Source organism: Urocitellus parryii, chromosome 2 (genome assembly GCF_045843805.1).
Source record: "Urocitellus parryii isolate mUroPar1 chromosome 2, mUroPar1.hap1, whole genome shotgun sequence".
In the NCBI taxonomy this organism is placed as follows: Eukaryota; Metazoa; Chordata; class Mammalia; order Rodentia; family Sciuridae; genus Urocitellus; species Urocitellus parryii.
Window position 1 is genome coordinate 91,404,469 of NC_135532.1, and position 19,701 is coordinate 91,424,169.

At 45.0% G+C, this 19,701-nt stretch overlaps 1 protein-coding gene, 1 long non-coding RNA gene and 1 pseudogene across 3 annotated transcripts; 2 read left to right on the forward strand and 1 right to left on the reverse strand.

Annotated features, from left to right (window-relative positions):
- Window positions 1-2,134: 2,134 nt before the first annotated feature.
- On the reverse strand, window positions 2,135-14,036 carry Ccdc51 (coiled-coil domain containing 51). Its single transcript, XM_026383905.1, has 4 exons — window positions 13,959-14,036; window positions 4,908-5,227; window positions 3,553-3,717; window positions 2,135-3,080 (listed from the first exon to the last, which is right to left on the reverse strand). Exons 2-4 carry the CDS (start codon window positions 5,214-5,216, stop codon window positions 2,325-2,327), a joined length of 1,230 nt encoding a protein of 409 aa, XP_026239690.1. The 5' UTR covers window positions 5,217-5,227; window positions 13,959-14,036; the 3' UTR covers window positions 2,135-2,324.
- Window positions 10,928-11,025, forward strand: LOC113179448 (U6 spliceosomal RNA; annotated as a pseudogene).
- Window positions 14,037-14,131: 95 nt separating the features above from the next.
- On the forward strand, window positions 14,132-17,743 carry LOC144250416 (uncharacterized). Of its 2 annotated transcripts, none has more exons than XR_013342485.1 (4): window positions 14,132-14,208; window positions 14,307-14,362; window positions 14,450-14,712; window positions 17,453-17,743. It is a non-coding gene; the product is annotated as an uncharacterized LOC144250416 (long non-coding RNA). The 2 variants fall into 2 exon arrangements; XR_013342486.1 differs by having other exon boundaries at window positions 14,450-14,537; window positions 17,453-17,736.
- Window positions 17,744-19,701: the final 1,958 nt, after the last annotated feature.

Here is a 19,701-nt window from a genome sequence, read left to right on the forward strand (position 1 = left end):
TGGGAACAAAGGAGACAAAGCCGCGTCGGCCGGGCCGGGCTCCGCTCCTTCCCCCCCCTTGCCCGCCGGGCCGCCCTTCCCCCTCCCGCCGCCAGGGCCTGGCCGGAAGCAGCGGGGAAAGCGGGACGCGCAGCCCTGAACCGCCCGGGACCCCGCATTCTATTCCCCCGGGCTTAGTGTTTGCCCACGAATGTGGAATGGGGGGGACGGTTTCCAGCACCGGGGTAACACTTCACCCAAGAGGTAGCCATGGCAACGCGGACCGCGGGGGGAGGGGGTGTTAAGGAGAGAAACCTGGAGCAAGGGCGATCCCGCCCCGCCCCCTCCGGGCCTCACCTGCGCTCAAGGTTGGCACCGAAATTCGCGGCCCCACCTCCACCCAAAGAGGCCCGGATGGTCGCTGCGGTTTGCACCCCATGTGCTTTTGGTAAAGCGCCCCAGCCTCTTTGCCTCACCAGAACCGGGTGAGACCCGCGCCTCTCACCTGCCTGGCCTGTTGGCCCGTGAACACCACCACCACCCCGCCTCGCCCAGTGCCTGGAGCTCTTTTTTCCTTCTGGTACCGGGATCGTGTAGTCGATCCTCCCCAATTTCCTTTGTCTGAACTCCTAGGCGCCTTGTTTCTCCTCTTCACACCTGGCTCTGCCCACCGCTCCTTCTTCCAGATCTCCCCAACAACCAAGCTCTCCTTCCGGCCCCCACCCCTGGCTGTTTGAGAAGAGCTCGGGCTTTGGACCTGAGTTTGCGCCATCACTAAACCGTGTAACCTGACACCCACCACCACCACCTATTTGCTAATCTACAAGTGGGGGTGACAGCTCCCCTAGCCGGTCTGTGAAGCAGGGTACACAGGCTGCGGAGGTGCACAAGCAAGGTCTCACTTCCTTTCCTCTCAGGACTGTACTTTGACTCACCCCAAACTGAGAAACCTTGGGCAAGTCTGGGCTCCCTCACTATCAAACTGGGCCTTCCTGAGGAGGAAACGCTGGGCGAAGGGTTTTCTCCTGAGGCCTATTTGTGTCTTAAGCAAAGACTAGGCCCCGCCATTACCACGACTTCCAATGAGACAAAATTTGTCACAGAACCTTCCAGGGCCTTCACAAACTAGAGGAAACCTCAACCAGGGGGCTCAGGTCTTCCACACTGGCTACTCTTCAAACTTCCTACCCCCCCCCCAGGGTCTCCATTCTCATTCATCTGCCTTCCAGATTCACCCTCCCATTACCTCTCAAGTCTCCCCTCTCCTTCATCCCTACTTCCAGTCCCTAAACCCAAGCTTCCAGCACCTTACAGGCACTAGCAAGGAAACCCTTTCCAGTTCCCTCACCTCTAGGCTCCAGCCTCAGAGACTGACAACTCTCTTCCCCATTCTCTAAATATACAATCTCCAACTCCCCTACAACCATTCTTACCTCAGCCAGGAGAGCTTGCCCCAACTCCCTCACCCACTTTGGCTTTCCTGTCACTACAGCTCATAGGATCCAAGCTGTTCCCCCGCCCTTTTTTTTTAGTTGTTGATGGGCCTTTATTTATATGCAGTGCTGAGAATTGAACCCAGTGCTTCACACATGCTAGGCAAGCACTCTACCACTGAGCCACAACCCCAGCCATTTGTATCACCTTTTGCATGCCTAGAATCCTCTCCTCCCCAAATCCATTCACTCAAGTGCACAAACATCAAGACCTATCTTACCCCATAGGTAAACCTGGACTCACCCCACAGACCTCCTGATCTGTATACAGATAAGGTACCTCCTGTGCCATTAGAATAATGAACACTCAGAACAGAGGTCATTCCATCCCATGCCATTCTGGGGAAACATCGCACACTGAAGATGGATTGACCAAATGACTGAGGGACCAGGTACTCAAAGGTTCAGAGGACTAGTGGGGTCATCTGGGCTGAGCACAGGCTCCAAGAGGAGGGTACCTAATACAAAACATTTCCGCTTTACTGACTTCTGCAGAACACTTTTACACAGGCACAGACGAATGAGCTCCCATCCACAGATCTAAGGTACCACTTCAGTGTACTCTGAAAGGGTAGGTAGGCTTTCTACTATATGCCAGATCTCCAGCACTCCAACACAAGTACAGAGCACCACCTTACATTCTAAGACATTTTAATTGCACATTCAAAGTTGTCATAATTAATGTAAATAAGCATTGCCTGCAAAGCAAAGTACATGCAGATGGTAAGCCATGCAGATGGTGTTCAGACTCAGGCTGAGGCTGAATATGTCCCAAGACTCGCTTCATCACTGAAATTCACTAATGAAAGCCACATTCTATCCCCTTAGACCTTCAATAGGCAGATCCAGGGGCTAGCTGGCCTTGAGCAGCATGTAGAGCACAGGCAGTGTCGCCATAAACGTCACACAAGTGACCAGTGTGCTGTAGATGGTGTTCCTGTTGCCTTGAACTTTTACCCTCTGTTCCATGTCAGACAGAGCCAACATCACACTCTGCTGTTCCAGCAAGGAGCCAAGCAGAGCCCCATCTGCTGGCTCCACCAAGCTTGGGTGTGCTGCAGCCTTTGCAAGCTGAACCACCCCAGCCATTTGGCTGAAAGTCTTTTCCAGGCCATCAAGCTGCTCTCGTAAACCCTCTAGACAGGAATGGACCTGCCGAGAATGACTGAGCTGCTCTTTCAAAGCAGCTGAAAGGACATCTGTGTCTCTGTTTCGATGCGGGGAAGTACCTGCCAGTGACCCAGATCCCTGGCTCTGCCCAGCATGCACCAGGCTCCTCAGGTCTACCACGAGGTTGTGGAGGTCCCTCTGTTGGAGGGAGTAGCTAGACGCCTGTTCACGGATGGCCTCTTGGAGACTCACAGGCCCTTTCTGTGCCTCCACAAGTAAAGCCTTCAGTTCCTGTAGCCGAACACGGTTTACATAGGTGGAGCCAGCCACACCAATCAGGGCTCCTAGGACTGACCCAATGAGGGACCAGTTCTTGGTCCTCTCGGCCCTTGCCCGCTCCTTCTCGTGACTCTCACGCACAGCTGCAGAAAAAAGGGAGAACTTCTCACGCTCAGAGTCTTCTGCATGCATATAGGCAATGCGGAGCTTCTTCTCCTCCTGTGGAAACAAAACATGTCACATAGCAGCAAGAGACCCTGTGGCTATAGCCAGTGGCACCTGGGTCACTTCTCTGCCCCTGGTTCCACTACACTTGCTGAATGATAAAGGCCACATAAACCTGGCTAGGTGTAGGGGCAGAGAAACAGGGAGTGTAGAAGTAGTGGCATGATATTCCCATCTGGGCAGTCTTGGGTCTGACCAGAAGTGCACTTATGTTTCCCAAAGGTGTTTTTTAGGAAATGATGTGTCTGGAGCTGCCTGGGCTGGTCCCTCCAATAATCTGCCCTTCTTAGTAATCTGGGTCCTAGAATGTCAACCCCACTACTCAACAGGAAGAACATGAACAGGCTCTGGAAGCATGGGGCCCTACCCCTCCACAAGAGCTTCTGGTTCACCTCTTAGTCTCTCTACAATTTACCAGGCAAGGGGCCCTGTGCAGGTGAGAAAGGCTACCTCATAAGAGGCTTACCTGCAGCATCCTGTGCTCCAGAGTAGCCAGTTCCAGGTACTGGTTATCTTCCCTGGAAACACGGTCCAAGCGATCCCTCACCTCCTTCAGCTTTGCTTGCTGAACTTCCAAGTCCTCCCGAGCCTCTCGGACAAGCCCACGAGCCACCATGAACACTTTCTCTGCCTGCAGAAAGAACAGCAGAGGTCATCAGTCCCCTCCCTCAACACCCACACAAGCTCAACTCCTTGGCCAAAAAGGCAGTGGTTAAGGGGTCACTGGGGTGTCAACTGCAAAGGGTAGAAACGGTTCTTTTGATGCTCTTCCTGGCTCACCCAGTGGTATAGCCCTGGGCCACACCCCTCCAAATCACCAGATTTATCCATTCAAACAGAAATAATGTGCCCCTGAGAAAGTTGAAAACAGCTAACAATGCATATAATTGGTGTTCACTAAATCCAGCCAACTCAGATATAAAGCACAGTAGAACCCCCGTTCTTACATTGTTTCCCATGTATTACCTTACTTATGCCTCAGGACAAGGCCATCAAAGGCATTGCTACAACTCTCCAGTTTATATACCAGGAAAGTCCAGCTTGGCCAAGCTCACAATCCTCAGATTCTTCCTGCCTTGCTACAATGTTTTGTGCCTAAGCAGGAGTGGGACTAGAGGTGACACAATGAATTTCTGCTGCCACAAAGGACTTGACAACTGCCTCAGGCCCTCTACCTTCACATAATAAGGCAGAATCACACCCCCCTTGCCTGGAAGTCTCACCACCAACCCTCCCTAACAGTCTGTGAAGGATGTTCATTGGCTTAATTGAATGTATATTAATGGCCAAGGACTTACTGGCACACAGCAACTATTTTCACAGAGATTAGGGGGCATAGTTACATAGAGACCTTCATCCCAGAAGTGTCAGACCCAGGTTTCCATGCAAGAATAAGTCAAATCCCTCCTCCAGAGATGTTTAAGAAAAGGAAGGTCTGGCCAGGCGCAATGGCACACACCTATAACCCCAACAACTTGCAAGAGGAATGCAAGTTTAAGGCCAGCCTGGGCAACTTAGCAAGACTCTTGTCTCAAAATAAAAATAAGAAAGGGCTAGTGGTGTAGCTCAATGGTACAGAACCCCTGGGTTGGAAGGAAGGAAGGAAGGAAGGAAGGAAGGAAAAAAATAAAAAGTACTGGGGATATAGCTCAGTGGTAAAGCAGCCCTGGGTTCAATCCACAGCACCAAAAAAAGAAAGAAAGGCAATTTGGAGTGGTTTCCCAGCACCAGCATATGGCTGATAACTTACCTGGTAGTAGCCAACATAGCACATTTCCCAAGTCTGAGGGCAGGGCCAACCACCCCAAGTCCCCTGCTCACCTCAGTCACATTTCCCTGGGCCTCTCGAACCTCATTAAGTCCAACAAACTCTTCATATCTGTCCCACCAAGTCTTGGCTGTAGAGGTCGCCCTTTGTTGAATGTTGTGCCCCAGGGCTCTTCCTAGTGCTGGGAGGCGGTGATATAGCCCAAGGGCTGCTTCCTCTGGTCGCTTATCCCCAGGCTGAGTGGGGCCTGGGCTGCAGAGAGTCCTGGCCACAAAGAGGTCCCTTCCAAGGAGACCCCTTCGCATCAGTACATGGGATAAATCCATGATGTGCTGCATGGCAAACACAGGACTACACCCCATCAGCGGGAGATCTATGAGGAGGACATCAGAGAGATGAGTTCACAAGTAAGAAAGGCTGGACAGAAGCTAAGTCTCAAGGCCTAGGGATAGTTCTGAACATATTCACACTAAAATTATCTAAACCAAGCACCACTCTGTTCAGCCCAGAGACTGCAGCCCTGTGGTAAGAGTTTCCCCCAGGTCTCCTGAACAATGGAACACATTCGGGGAAAAGCTTATGTAGAACATCATGTCTTCCATGTTCCTCCATGACACCACCCAAAACAGACCTTCCCACCTCCTTGCATCCCTCTGATGTGACCTGGATGATAATTCTACAACCCAGTTTTCTGATAATGTCAAAGAAAGATACCAAACCTGAGTTATGTCCATGCTGACAAAGCCTCACAAAGATTCATGAAAACTTACTGGAAAGTGATGGAACTGAGGGCAATTCAGGGAAGATTAAGATCCAGGGTCATTTCTGGAACTAACCCTCACATTCAACTTCCCAGACTTCTGAAGCCATCCTCCCATTGGGTAAGCAAAGTTTCAATTATGTGCAAGGACATAAAGACACAGGTTATTCATATCCCAACAAAGAAAACTCTCATCACTCTTTGAGAAGATAATTCCAGAGGAAGAAAAAAAAAGTCTGCTTTCTCCAAAGAGAACAGCTTTTCTTAGGTTCACAAGCCTTCTCCTGCCATCTAACTCAACTTTCCAGACTACCAAGTCCCAGTCTCACATTTCTTAAGAGCTTTTTCCTTCCTCTCCAACTTCAGGCACTGCTCAACAGGTTAGGTTTCTCTAGTTTCCCTTTTAGCCTTGCTTTGATGTTTGGGCCTTAACAATGCCTACTTTCCCGAATATGAACAACATAGTGAATCTCCCAGTATCCCAGAATCAGGCCTTGCCCAGCCCCAGAACAGCACTAAAAAGGAGGTCAGTTACCCATATTCTCAGGAAAACCTGGCACCACCTTCTGGCCAAAGCACATTTCAAAGCCCCTAAACACTGATCCTAGCTGTCAGAGTGACATCTGGTGGCCAAATAACCAAGTCAGTCAGAAAAAAAGCAAAAGGAGCTAGGCACAGAAAGATTGAGGGAGGTACATCAGATGCCAAACAGAAAAAGGCTTCCTGAGGTAGGATGATGTGAAACAGAGATCTGCCCACAGCATCCCAGCCTCAACCTCATCACCTATGAAGAAGCTCAGGCCCTCATGAAAATAAGCCTCATGGGCAGGGACATGCCTTCTGGTCAGAGTGCACCCAAGCTAAGAGCCATTAAAGGGTCTTAGCTTCCCTTTAACAGAGGTTCCAAGGTGTGCTATACAGGAACCCCCAGCCTCATTCATAAGGCTGGGAACCATGGAAAATCACATTTTCCATGCCTCAGTGAATGGGTGAGCCTCACAAGCCTCAATACTAGTGCCCTCAGCACACAGACCATGGCCCCACAACAGCCCTGCCAGTGTACCCTTCACCAAAGCAAAGCACATGGCATTGCACCCCACCAAACAGAGTACCCACTCTCTTTCCCAGCAACACTTGGCAAAAAGGGTTCATCACCTTAGCTATCACCACTCCCTCCTCTTTCCCTCTCTTGATCCTACTCCATGATCAAAGTTGTTCCCTACAGGCCCCTCAAAACTTCCAATTTTTTAGGTTCCTATTTCTGCTTCTCAAATTTCTTCTCCAGCCTCTCTGCAACTTTTGATACCCTCTCTTCCTGAAATCACTGCCCTCTTGGCTTCCTCCAATCTGTTCAATCTCCTTTCCTCTGGCAGAGGCCCACTCATGGACCCCAAGAGAGTCACCCATCCCTGGGAGAGATGATAGCTACAGCCTCCTCCTGTGCAATCTCAGCTTCCTCTCCTGCCTTCCACAAACATTCTCCATACAGCAGCCCAGAGGTCTGTTAACATGTGAGAGAGATCGTATCTTTCAGCTCCCAGTTTACCTAGCATGAACCCCAAGCCTGGAAGCAGCTAACAAGTCTCTCAGCCCTTACCTTCTTTCTTCTCTCCATCACTGTACTCTGCTCCAGCCACCTTGACATGCTAAGCAGGATCCTATCACAGGCTCTATGCCCTGCTGCTCCTCCAACCCAGGCCTCTCTTCCTCAGTAAATCTACATGGCTTATCTTGACATTTATGTCTTTCCTCATAGCTCACCTCTCAGTAAGGCCTTCCTTGGCCACTCATTGCATGGCCATCTTTCCTGCTTCATTTTTCTCTATTAGACATCCATTTCCTAACTAGAACATAAGTTTGGTGACACAGGGATTTCATGAAGAAATGTGTCAATAACATTTGGAGTTGTTTCTCCACTCCTTTCCCTCCTCTCAGCCTCTCTGGCCCATCCCAATCCCTGGCCTATCTTCCCCACTTAGGTATCTTCCAGACCCTTTAACCAGCAAAGGGAAAATGGTACTGGCAGAGGTAAAAGGTGGAAAGCACTTGAGGCTGTCCAAAACCTGAAAGGCAGTCAGTGCAACACAGGAGTAGAAGCAGACAAGGGTAGATGGAGGAGAAGCTGGACAAACGGACAGAGGCTCAATTGAACAGGGTCCTAGGAGCCAAGCTTAGAATCTTGCCCCTCCAAATCCATTCTCCCACTCCATCTGTCTCCTGCCAACTGCTCTTTCTTCAACCCTCTTTTATCTGTACCTTATCTTCATTCACAATTGATGCCCTACTTCATTCCTCACCAAGAAAATATGAATTTGGAAGGGAACTTCCAACAAACTCCCATAATACCTTCGCAACTGCCGATTTCTGCTCCATTTCCCTTTCTCTCTTTACTCTTATTATTCTTTTATTATTCTTTTTTTTTTTTAATGTTGTACAAGGGATTGAACCCAGGGGCACTCTACTATTAAATCACATCCCCAGCCATTTTTATTAATTTTGAGACTGGATCTCACCAAGTTGCCCAGGCTAGCCTTGAACTTGATGATCCTCCTGCCTCAGCTGTTTTACAGGCATATACCACCACACCTGATTGGGCAATTGCTTTTTTGATGACCATACTGTAATAATTCAACAGAGAAAAAACACTCATTTCAAAATGGTGTTGGGGGCTGGGTAGCTCAGTCAATAGAGTGCTTGCCTCATATGCACAAGGTCCTGGGTTCAATCCTCAGCACCACACACACATATATATATTTAAAAAAAAAAAAATGGTGTTGGGCTAGGAAAGGAGGCCCACACCTGTAATCCCAGCAACTGACTATGGCAGGAGGATCACAAATTCAAGGTCAGCTTCAGCAACTTACCTTTTGTCAAAAAAATAAAAAAGCCTGGGTATGTAGCTCAATTTTAAAGCACCACTGGGCCCAGTACTCCCCGGCAAAAATGGTGTTGGAGGGGCTGGGGCTGGGGCTCAGTGGTAGAGCGCTTGCATAGCATGCGTGAGGCACTGGGTTCGATCCTCAGCACCACATAAACAAATAAAGATATTGTGTCCACCAAAAATTAAAAAATAAATATTAAAAAAATGGTGTTGGAATAACTGCAAAAGAATTAATTTAGACTTGTATGTCACACTATATACAAAAATTAACTTGAAATGTATCAAAATCCTTAATGTAAGATATCAAACTACAAAAATCTTAGAAGAAAATAAGCAGTGACTTCTTAGATGTGATACCAAAAACACAATAAACAAAAGTTAAAAAAAAAAAAGAGAGAGATTAAAAGAAAGAGAGAGAGAGAGATAGAGAGAGAGAGAGAGAGAACTGGACCCTACCAAATGAAACACTTTTGTGCTTCAAAAGAGAGTATCAGGACTAGGATTGTGGCACAGAGGTAGATGTGTAAGGCACTAGGTTCAATTCTCAGCACCACACATAAATAAAATAATTAAGTAAAGATCCATCGACAACTAACAGAAAATTTTTTTTCCAAAAAAATACACTATCAAAGCCAGGCGTGGTAGTGCATGCCTGTAATCCTAGCAGCTCGGGAGGCTAAGATAGGAGGATTCAAAGCCAGCCTCAGCAACTTAGCAAGGCCCTAAGCAATTTAATGAAACCCTGTTTCAAAATAAAATATAAAAAAGGGGTAGGGATGTGGCTCATGAACCCAGTGCCTCTGGGTTCAATCCTCACAACCAAAAAAAAAAAAAACAAAAAAACAAAAGATGACGACACTATCAAAAACATAAAACAATATGGGCTAGAAGTGTAGCTCAGTAGTAGAGCACTTGCTGAGCATGCTTGAAGCCCAAAGTTTGATGTCCCAGCATCACAATAAAAGGGAAAAAAAATGAAAAATTAAGTTTATACAATGGACTCCCCATCTCTTTGATTCTCAGAATAAAGAATCTATGCTTCTAGGGAAGACCAATGCATGCCCCAGGTCCCATCTCCCTCCTCAGATACTGCTCAACAATTGATGTGGCACCCCCTTCAGCAACTGCCCCATTTCTATGTTCTTCACATCTGACTCTTCCACAGATTGCCTGAACGCACCGTCTCCACTTGTTTGCCTCCTGTTCTCTCACAAACCCTGTCTGCTCTGGCCTTCGTACCCACCATGCCACTGGAACTGTACTTGTCTGGATCACCACACTACTAAATCCAATGACAAGCTTTAAGTGCTCATCTCATTTGTCCTGTCAGAAATCTGTGCCTCATGATAGCAACCTTCTTCCTTCAAATGCCACTTTCACTTGGCTCCTAATCCCCCACTCATCTCCCTAACCTCTAAACACTTGCCTCAGGGCTCAGGGCTCAGACTTCTAATACAGTATTTTTAAATGCTGGGTACATAATGGTGCACACCTATAAACCCAGTGGCTTGGGAGGCTGAGGCAGGAGGACCACAAGTTTAAAACCAACAATTTAGTGGAACCAACCCCGATGCCCCTCAATAGATGAATGGATAAAAAAAATGTGGCATTTAGGGCTGGGGATGTGGCTCAGCGGTAGCGCGCTCGCCTGGAATGCGTGCGGCCCGGGTTCGATCCTCAGCACCACATACAAACAAAGATGTTGTGTCTGCCAATAACTAAAAAATAAAATTTAAAAAAAATGTGGCATTTATACATAATGGAGTACTACACAGCACTAAAAAATGACAAAATCATGGAATCTGCAGGGAAATGGATGGCATTAGAGCAGATTATGCTAAGTGAAGCTAACCAATCCCTAAAAAACAAATGCCAAATGTCTTCGTTGATATAATGAGAGCAACCAAGAACAGAGCAGGGAGGAAGAGCAGGAGGAAAAGGTTAACATTAAATAGAGTCATGAGGTGGGAGGGAAAGGGAGAGAAAAGGGAAATTGCATGGAAATGGAAGGAGACCCTCATTGTTATACAAAATTACTTATAAGAGGTTGTGAGGGGAATGGGGAAAAAATAAGGAGAGAAATGAATTACAGTAGATGAGTAGAGAGAGAAGATGGGAGGGGAGGGGAGGGGGGATAGTAGAGGATAGGAAAGGTAGCAGAATACAACAGTTACTATTATGGCATTATGTAAAAATGTGGATGTGTAACCGATGTGATTCTGCAATCTTTGTAATGTTTTGAATAACCAGTAAAAAAATAATAATAATAAAACTAACTTAAAATAAATAAATAAATAAATAAAACCAACAATTTAGCAAGATCCTGTTTCAAAATAAAAAATAAAAAGGGCTGGGGATGTTGCTCAGTGGTTAAGCACCTCTGGGTTCAATTCTTGGTACCAAAATAACAAAAAAATGCTATGATACTGGGTGCTCACTTCAGCAGCATAAAATTGCAATGATACAGAGAAGATTAGCATGGCCCCTGCACAAGGATTACACACAAATTCATGAAGCATTCCATATTTTTCCACTATGTATAACTACTTTTAAAAAAGAATTAATACTAATGAAATTATGCCTATGGAATAAATAATGTTAGATCTTGATTCATTGTACTTATAGATCATTAGTAGCCCTATTTAGATGACAAATTACCACACACCCAAGGTGTTTTACTTATTTTTTTTAAGAGAGAGGAGAGAGAGAGAGAGAGAATTTTAATATTTATTTTTTAGTTATTGGCAGACACAACATCTTTGTTTGTATGTGGTGCTGAGGATTGAACCCGGGCCGCACGCATGCCAGGCGAGCGCGCTACCACTTGAGCCACATCCCCAGCCCACCCAAGGTGTTTTAAAGGATTAAATTAAATCTGTTAGATCTATACCTGGCAGAACAAAATGAGAAGTGGTAGCAATTGTTATTATTGATTATAATGAGAACAAATAAATACTTGATGTTGGTAGCAAATATGTTCTTCCAACAAAACTGTCAAGTGAGTATTAAAAAAAAAAATGCAACGGAGCTGAAGTGCAGTGAAGTGGCAGAGTGCTTACCTAGAATGTCCAAGACCTTGTGCTCAACAACCAGCACTATTTAAAAAGGGGGGGGGGAGGGGCTGGGGTTGTGGCTTTGTGGTAGAGTGCTTGCCTAGTATGCTTGAGGCACTGGTTTCGATCCTCAGTACCACATAAAAATAAAATAAAGGTATTATGTCCTCCTATAACTAAAAATATATATATATAGGTTGTGGCTCAGTGGTACAACACTCAGCACGTACAAGGCTCAGCACCACATAAAAATAAATAAATAGATAGATAGATAGATAAAGGTATTATGTCCAACACCAATTGAAGAATATTTAAAACACACACACACACACACACACACACACACACACACGGATGAAAATGCTTTTAAAAATGATTGCGGTAATGTCTGCACAGCTCTGATTATACTAAAATCTACGGACTATACATGTTAAATAGGTTAATTGAATTGTATGATAAATTACATATCAATAAAGCTGTTATTTAAAAAAGAGAGAGAGCGCTTTAATTGAAGTACAGCTCATTGGTAGAACATTTGCCTAGAATGATGGGCTCAATCTCTAACACCTCAAACACAAAAATTAAAACTATACTGACTTCTCCAATCCAGACTTCTCCTCAGGATTCAGGCTTATTTATCAAACTGCCCAACCCTTATCTTTGCTTAAAAACTAACAGGGTCGGAAGGGAATGTAGCTTAGTGGTTAAGCACAGGTCCAGTGTGCCCCAAGACCCTGGGTTTGATACCAAGCACCACAAAAAAAATAAAATCTAATAGTAAATCTTATCTTCCCCTCTATTTTGGTTTGGTCAATTTTTCCTGGCTATGACCAAAATACCTGACCAGAACAACTTACAGGAGGAAAGATTTATTTTGGTTCATATTTCCAGGAGTTTCAGTCCATGGTTGGCTAGTTTCATTGCTTTGAGCTTAAAGTGAAGCAGAACATCATGGCAAGGACATGGTGGAGGGAAGCTGCTCAGCTCATGACAGCCAGAAAGCAGACAGGGAAGAAGGACCAAGGATAAGATATAGTCTCAAAGAGCATGCCCCTGGTGATCTACTTCCTCTGATCATGGCCTACCTGCCTACAATTTCTACCTCCTCCCAGTAGTCCATTCAAATTATTAATCCATCAAATGGATGGATCTACTGATGAAGTTAGAGCTCTCCCGATCCAATCATTTTCTAAAAGCCCTACCTCTGGACATTGCTGCATTCCTTCAACACATGTGTTTTGTGGGGACATTCCAGATACAAACCATAAAACCTCCCAAACCTGCTTTTCCCATAACCTTCTCCATCTTAGTTGATGGCAACTTCAAGTCCAAATGCTCAGGCTGAAAACCTCACATCCTCCAAAACCCCTTACTTTCTCTCCTACCCTGACATCTAATTGATCAGCAAATGTCCACTGGGATCACTCTTCCTTTTATCTCTGCTAGTGCTACCAAATGGTCCCAATGACCAACATCCCTTTCCTGGATTATCCCAAGAGCCTCTTGACAGGTTTCCCTACTCTAGCCCTAATAGACTACTGTCAACAGAGCAGCCAGTGTTCCTCTCAAAACACAGGTGAGACCATGTCTCTGCTCAAATCCTCAAATCTTTTCTCACAAAGTAAAAGTCAGTCTTTTCCACAGCCTACAGGGGATGGAGCCCCAAGCTCCCATACCTCTCAGACCTCATTTCCTACTATTCTCCCTTTCCTCACTCTGATCCAGTCACATGGACCTTCATGATGCTAGAACACACTAGACTGTTCCTCCTAAAGGTTTTCCAATCCTTAAGTGACCAGTGATCATGGTCAGCACTGCTTGCTCTCTGGCTTTAAGTTTTGCTCAAATATGAATTCCTGGGGAGGTCTTTTTGTGGCCACCCTATCAGCAATGGCCATCCACTCTTATCCCAGTACTCAATACCCACTTTCCCTCTTTTTCTCCTAAAACATCTCATGAACTCTGATATGTATTTCACTTTTATACTTTGTTTATAATCTGTCTCAGTTGAATTTAAGCTACACCAGCACAAGAAGTATTGTTCACTGCTGAATCTCCAGAGCCTAATATACTATCTAAATATAGTACATACTCAACAAAAGTGCAATGGATGAATAAACAGAATTCACAAACAAGTGCACTCCTGATTATCTTATAAAAACCTAACTCCTTCCAATGTCTTCCAAAGTTGTAGGATCTGGTGACTTAGAGCCCTCCCACTTCTGCCATCTTCCTATCTCCCTTCAGTAACTACTTTCTGAATTCAAGAAGAGCTCCTGGCACTTGCACTCCCCTATACCCGCAATCCTCTTTTTTCCGGTGCACGCAACTGCAGGCCCGGCGCATTCAGGTCAGGTACCCTTCCCACAGTTCCGGAGACCCCTGGGGAAATGACCCTTCCCACTTGTACCTGGTACACCTAGTCTGGAGCACTGGAGCTATAACTCCGACAAAGCATCTGCCATTCAGTTGACCTCTGACCCTTTAGCGCCTGCCCCTGGAGAGCCGCATCCTGTAGCGGGAGGGCAACTTCCTGACTAGGACCCAATCAACGGGCCCGCAACGCAGAATACGAACAGGAGGCGGGACTCGGATCTCCGTTTCCGGTTTAGGAACAAGGTCTGGGGAAGGGGCGGCAGGCGCCATGTCCGGCCGGGAAGGTAAGTGTGTTCGGATTGCGGGGACCGCGGGGAGGTGCTGAACGGCTGGGAAGGGCCCGGTGGCAGGGACGGGCTGACCGTGCTCCTGTCGCCTACAGGTGGCAAGAAGAAGCCCCTGAAACAACCTAAGAAGCAGGCCAAGGAGATGGATGAGGTGAGAGCGGGCTCGGAGGCGCGATCGGAGCGGGCGTGCGGAGGGACTGGGAGACTTGCCTGGAGTGAAATTTGTGCTTCTCTCTAGGAAGATAAGGCTTTCAAACAGAAACAAAAAGAGGAGCAGAAGAAACTTGAGGAGCTAAAAGCAAAGGCCGCGGGGAAGGGCCCCCTGGGTAAGTGAGGACCGAGGGGCGCTCAAATCGGACACATACTTTGAGCATCTTTAGGGATGAGGGCCGAGATGTTCCCTGTATCATTGGTGAGCTGCGAGGTCTCAGTTCCTGGTGTCCGCCCCGGCGGATCGCCCTAGCCAATCTTGGATTTGAACGCAAGCCAGAACTGGAGAAGGTAAACCCTTACCAAAACCCTGTACAAATTAAGTATCCCTTATCTGAAAAGAAATCTTACCTTCCAGGCAGTCTTGGGCTTTCATTCCTAGGAAAGCTGCAGAAATTTACCCCAGGCACAAATTTATATGGTTAGGTTTATGGATATTTTTCTTACATGCTTTCTTGCCCCAAATTTGTAACTAACTGCTTATTGATTTTGTTGTGTTATGTTGTGTTTCTTTTCTTGGTACTGGGGACTGAATCCAGGGGTATTCTACCACTGAACTACATACCCAGCCTTTTAAATTTTATTTTGAGACAAGGTCTGCCTAATTTCTCATTCTTTTTTTTTTTTTTTAAGAGAGAGAATTTTTTAATATTTATTTTTTAGTTTTCGGCGGACACAACATCTTTGTTTGTATGTGGTGCTGAGGATGGAACCGGGCTGCACGCATGCCAGGCAAGCGTGCTACCTCTTGAGCCACATCCCCAGCCCATAAGTTGCTCATTCTGAACTCAAAACTTATGATCCTTCTGCCTCAACCCCTCAAGTAGCTGCTATCGGACATGAGCCACCACACCTAGTTTATTTATTCTTTGTAACACTACTCAACTAATAACTTTTACTTACTGCTCATATTATTTATGATAAATGATTCCTCATTTTGAGTTACTACTAGGTGTGCCTAGACTATAGTCCAGGTTCCTTAGAGTGCTATTGTTCCATGTGCTTTTCTAGTCTAACCCCCCACCATTTTTTCTCTTTTCCTTCTTGTGAGAGAAATGGATTACATTTTACTTGCTGTCCTAGTACTGTGTGCTAGTTGGAGGGTAATATACTGTGAATTGAGGCCAGGGGTACTTTATGGCTGAGCTACTTCCCCAATTCTTTTTATTTTGAGACTGGGTCTCAATAAATTGCTGAGGCTGGCCTTGAACTTGTGATCCTCCTGCCTGTACTTTCTGAGTCATTGGAGTTAAGGCCTGCACCACTGCAACTGGACAGGGCCTACTATAAGCTGTTTTCAGAATTACATCAGGTACCTTGCACCTTCCCTTAATTTGTGACTGTATATAGGGAGAAGGTAAGTCCTTAGCAAAACCCTGTACAGATTTGAGCATTCCTTACCTGAAAATCCAAAATGCTCCAAAATCTGAAATGTTTTCAGTGCAACTTGATGTCAGAAGTAGAAAATTCCACACCTGGCCTCATGTGGTGGCTTGGAGTCAAAATACAGATGCACTAAACATATATAAAATTACCTTCAGCTATGTATATAAGGATATGCGGAGCAAAACATTAATGGATTTTGTGTTTGTTTTGGTACTGAGAATTGAACTTACCACTAAACTATCTCTTTTTTTTTTTTTTTTCGGGGGGGGGGTGTAGGATCTTGCTAAATTGCCAAGGCTAGCTTTGAACTTGCAATGCTCCTGTCTCAGCCTTTAGAATTTCTGGGATTTACAACTTGGGTCCCATCCCCAAAAATATTTTATTATGTATATGTAAATATTCAAAAATCCACTGGGCACAGTGGTGCATGCCTATAATCCCAGTAGCTCAAGAAGCTGATGCAGGAGGATCACAAGTTCAAAGCCAGCCTCAGCAACTTAGCATGACCCTGTCTCTAACTAAAATATAAAAATGGCTGAGGATGTGGCTCAGTGGTTAAGCACCCCTGGGTTTAATCCCTGATACCAAAAAAAAAAAAAAATCCAAAACACTGCCAGGTGTGGTAGCACACGCCTCTAATCCCACCAGCCAGGAGGCTGAGACAGGAAGATCTCAAGTTCAAGCACAGTCTTAGCAACTTAATGGGACCCTGTCTCAAAATAAAAAAATAGTTGGGGATGTGTCCCAGCCCCTGGGTTTAATCTCTGGTCTAGTTTTAAAAAAAAAAAAAACACTTGTGGTCCCCAATCGTTTCAGATACAGGATACTCAACCAGTACTATTTGTTTCTCGTAGAGCATCATCTGACTTTTTTTTTTCTTTTCTTTAATATTTATTTTTTTTAGTTTTAAGTGGACACAATATCTTTATTTTACATTTATGTGGTGCTGAGGATCAAACTCAGTGCCTCAAGCATACTAGGCAAGCACTCTACCACTGAGCCACAACCCCAGCCCAACATCTTTTTTTTTCTAATTAGTTACATGATAGCATAATGCATTTCATTTCATTATACACAAACGGAATCATGTAACTTTTTTAAGATTCATTTTGTCAGAATCCTTTTATATCTTCATTCTGGTATCAGGAATTAATTCTACAGTTATTGCTTAAATTACCTACAGGTTGACAAATGTATTATCATTTGTTAATTGGGTAAAATAAAATCATTGAGTAAACCAGGCCCCAGGAACATAATATGGAATGGAGTGTGGTATAATGTGGCAGTTAAGTATAGATCTAGAAATCAGACTACCCAGGTTGGAATTCTGGTTTGTCACATACCAGTTTAAAACCTTGAACAACACCAAATACAAAGACTATCTGTAAAGTGGGATGCATGGCAAGAGGATTATGAGCTAATCTGTGAAGTATATGATATTGTAGATGCAGAAAAGTACACAGCTATTGCTTGGGCCCCTGCCTTAACATCAGAATAGTTGGTATCAGTAAAGCCACTGTGCACACTTATGTGAGAGTGAATTCCCAGGGTAAGAGTTAAGCCTTACTGGAATATACATTAAGCTCATTGGGATTTTTGCCGTAAGAAATATGTTTTTCCCTAACTGTGACTTTTCCTTTTGTAGCCACAGGTGGAATTAAGAAATCTGGCAAAAAGTAAGCCGATTCTTGTGCCTGAAATGATGGTGACCGTTGATTCCATTCCTATTTAAACATCTGGATCCCCGCTGTAACATCTTTTGCCACCTATAGCTAGAATGAAGTGTTATGTTGGAGTCTGTTGTAAATTTAATAAACTTTTGTAAAATAATAATAATACACACACCTACACAGTGGCTCATTGTCTCTTTAGTTTCATTCAGGCATTCCTACCTCAGCTGTGAATTTAAAGTAGACCCATCCTAGAATCTTGCCAGAGTTTGAATTCTGTATCACCCGGAATTAAACAAGTTCATCTGAAAGGCTGTTATCATGTGATGTATATTCAGTGGAATGCCCAGGATCTCTCACATGGGCAAGTTCTCCACCACCAAAGTACATCCCCAGCCCTTTTTAATTATTTTATTCTACGTTGGCTCTTTTTAATGCTCAGGTTGGCCTCGAATTTGCCATCCAACTGCCTCAGCTCCCAAGTAGCTGAGATTACACACATGCATGGCCACACCCTACATATATATTTATTGAAACATTTGGTTAAGAGCCACCAGTTTTGATTTCCTCTCCAGGCCTTGATAGAACTTGGGAATAATGATAAGCTTTGTATTTTAAAAGGACTTTCAAATCATTGAGACTACTAAATCAGAACTATAAAAAGTTTTTTTTGTTTTGTTAACAGGGATTGAACCCAGGGACACTTACCCATTGACACATTCCCAGCCCATTTTTTTGCTTTTTCACTTGAGACAGGGTCTGGATAAATTGCTTAGGGTCTCACTGTGTTGAGGCTGGCTTTGAATTTGTGATACCCCTGCCTCAGCCTCCCAAGTTGCTGAGATTATAGGTGTATGCCATCACACCCAACTCTAGAAAAGGTTTTGGTAGACTGAAACTGTTTTATGACTACAATGAACATGATATTAATAGGGGGGAAAAAAAACACCAGTTTGGGTCCTCCAGAAAGTTGCAGTTAGCAGTACCTTCTTTGGGTTTTAGGCATTACTCATGGGGCCTTGCCAAGCCCTGTGCTGCTGTAAACAACCATTCTGAGTGCATTGCCCTAAAAAGGAAGTTACTGCTCTTTTATTTGGTCAACCTAATCCCTTCCACCAAAAGAACGATTCTGTTTCCAGGACCAGAGACATGAAGCAGTTAAGACAACCACTCAACATTTGGGCAGCTATCTGAAGGAATCTACCAGTTGCTTTAAAAGACTGAATTTTTAGGCATTCTAGGCCCTGACATCTCCCTTTTCACTTAATCTTACATGTAATGTTTTGGCAAACATTCATGGGCTACTCACTGAGCATGCAAGAATGAAAAAAGTCTTGATTGAAAAAAGTTGCCCTCCAATACCAATGCCTAATTGCTGCTAACTGTTCTGCACACCACTCCTGCTCAATAAAATCCTGGCAGGCACTCAAACCCAGCTCAAATTCGTGCTCCTTTGTGAAGCTTTACCTTCTATAAAAAGGTGTGTTTTTTTTGTTTTTGTTTTTTACCACGGATTGAAACCTGGGGCATTTATCCATTTTTGCCATAGATAACTTATTATCTGGCTTTCCATGTTGAATTCTTGCCTGAATAAACCCTGTGCTACAGCCTCCTACATATTTTTCTGGCTAACTTCCACTCAACCTGTAGGAAAATCTAGAGGACATTTCCAGGAAAGGAAAGTCTTTACCTCCTGAGCCTCATTCACCTCTATACAACCAGTGCTTGGCACAAAAACACTATTGTACTCTCAGAAGCATGAATGAATGTTAACAGTCTGAGCAATTCTCATTCCCTCCAACACCAGCACAAATATTCCTCAGGATCCTTTTTCACCTCAGACCTTTCCTGCTCCTGAGACCTCCCCAGAGGAAATGCAAATGCAAACATTTGAAACATTTACTTATTCTAGAAGATCCCTGCTCACAACAGCTCCACGCATACTCCGCCCTCAACCCCGCTCTTCCAGCCTCCTCCCTTAGGGAGTCTCCTGGTAGGTGAGAGGTGTGTCAGGCGAGGTAAAAGTTAAAAAGTGAGGTAAAAAAGACTAGATCCCTTGAAGCTACCTGCCTCAAGGGCACATGTGCGAATGTGAAGCCAAACTGATCCTGCACGACTCTCTATTCCACACAGCGCAGGGAGGGGCCTCGGAGCCATAAGTGAGAGCGGACAGATGCTTGTCAGACCCGCGCTCGGGGTAACTCGAATACCGCCGACTAGCGAA

Coding starts and splice junctions, on each gene's coding strand:
- Ccdc51 (XM_026383905.1), bottom strand. CDS start 5,216: ATGGGGTGTAGTCCTGTGTTTGCCATGCAGCACATCATGGATTTATCC. Junction 3,718..4,907: donor CCCAGGGAAATGTGACTGAG/GTGAGCAGGGGA, acceptor TTCTTTCTGCAG/GCAGAGAAAGTGTTCATGGT. Junction 3,081..3,552: donor TGGAGCACAGGATGCTGCAG/GTAAGCCTCTTA, acceptor TTGTTTCCACAG/GAGGAGAAGAAGCTCCGCAT.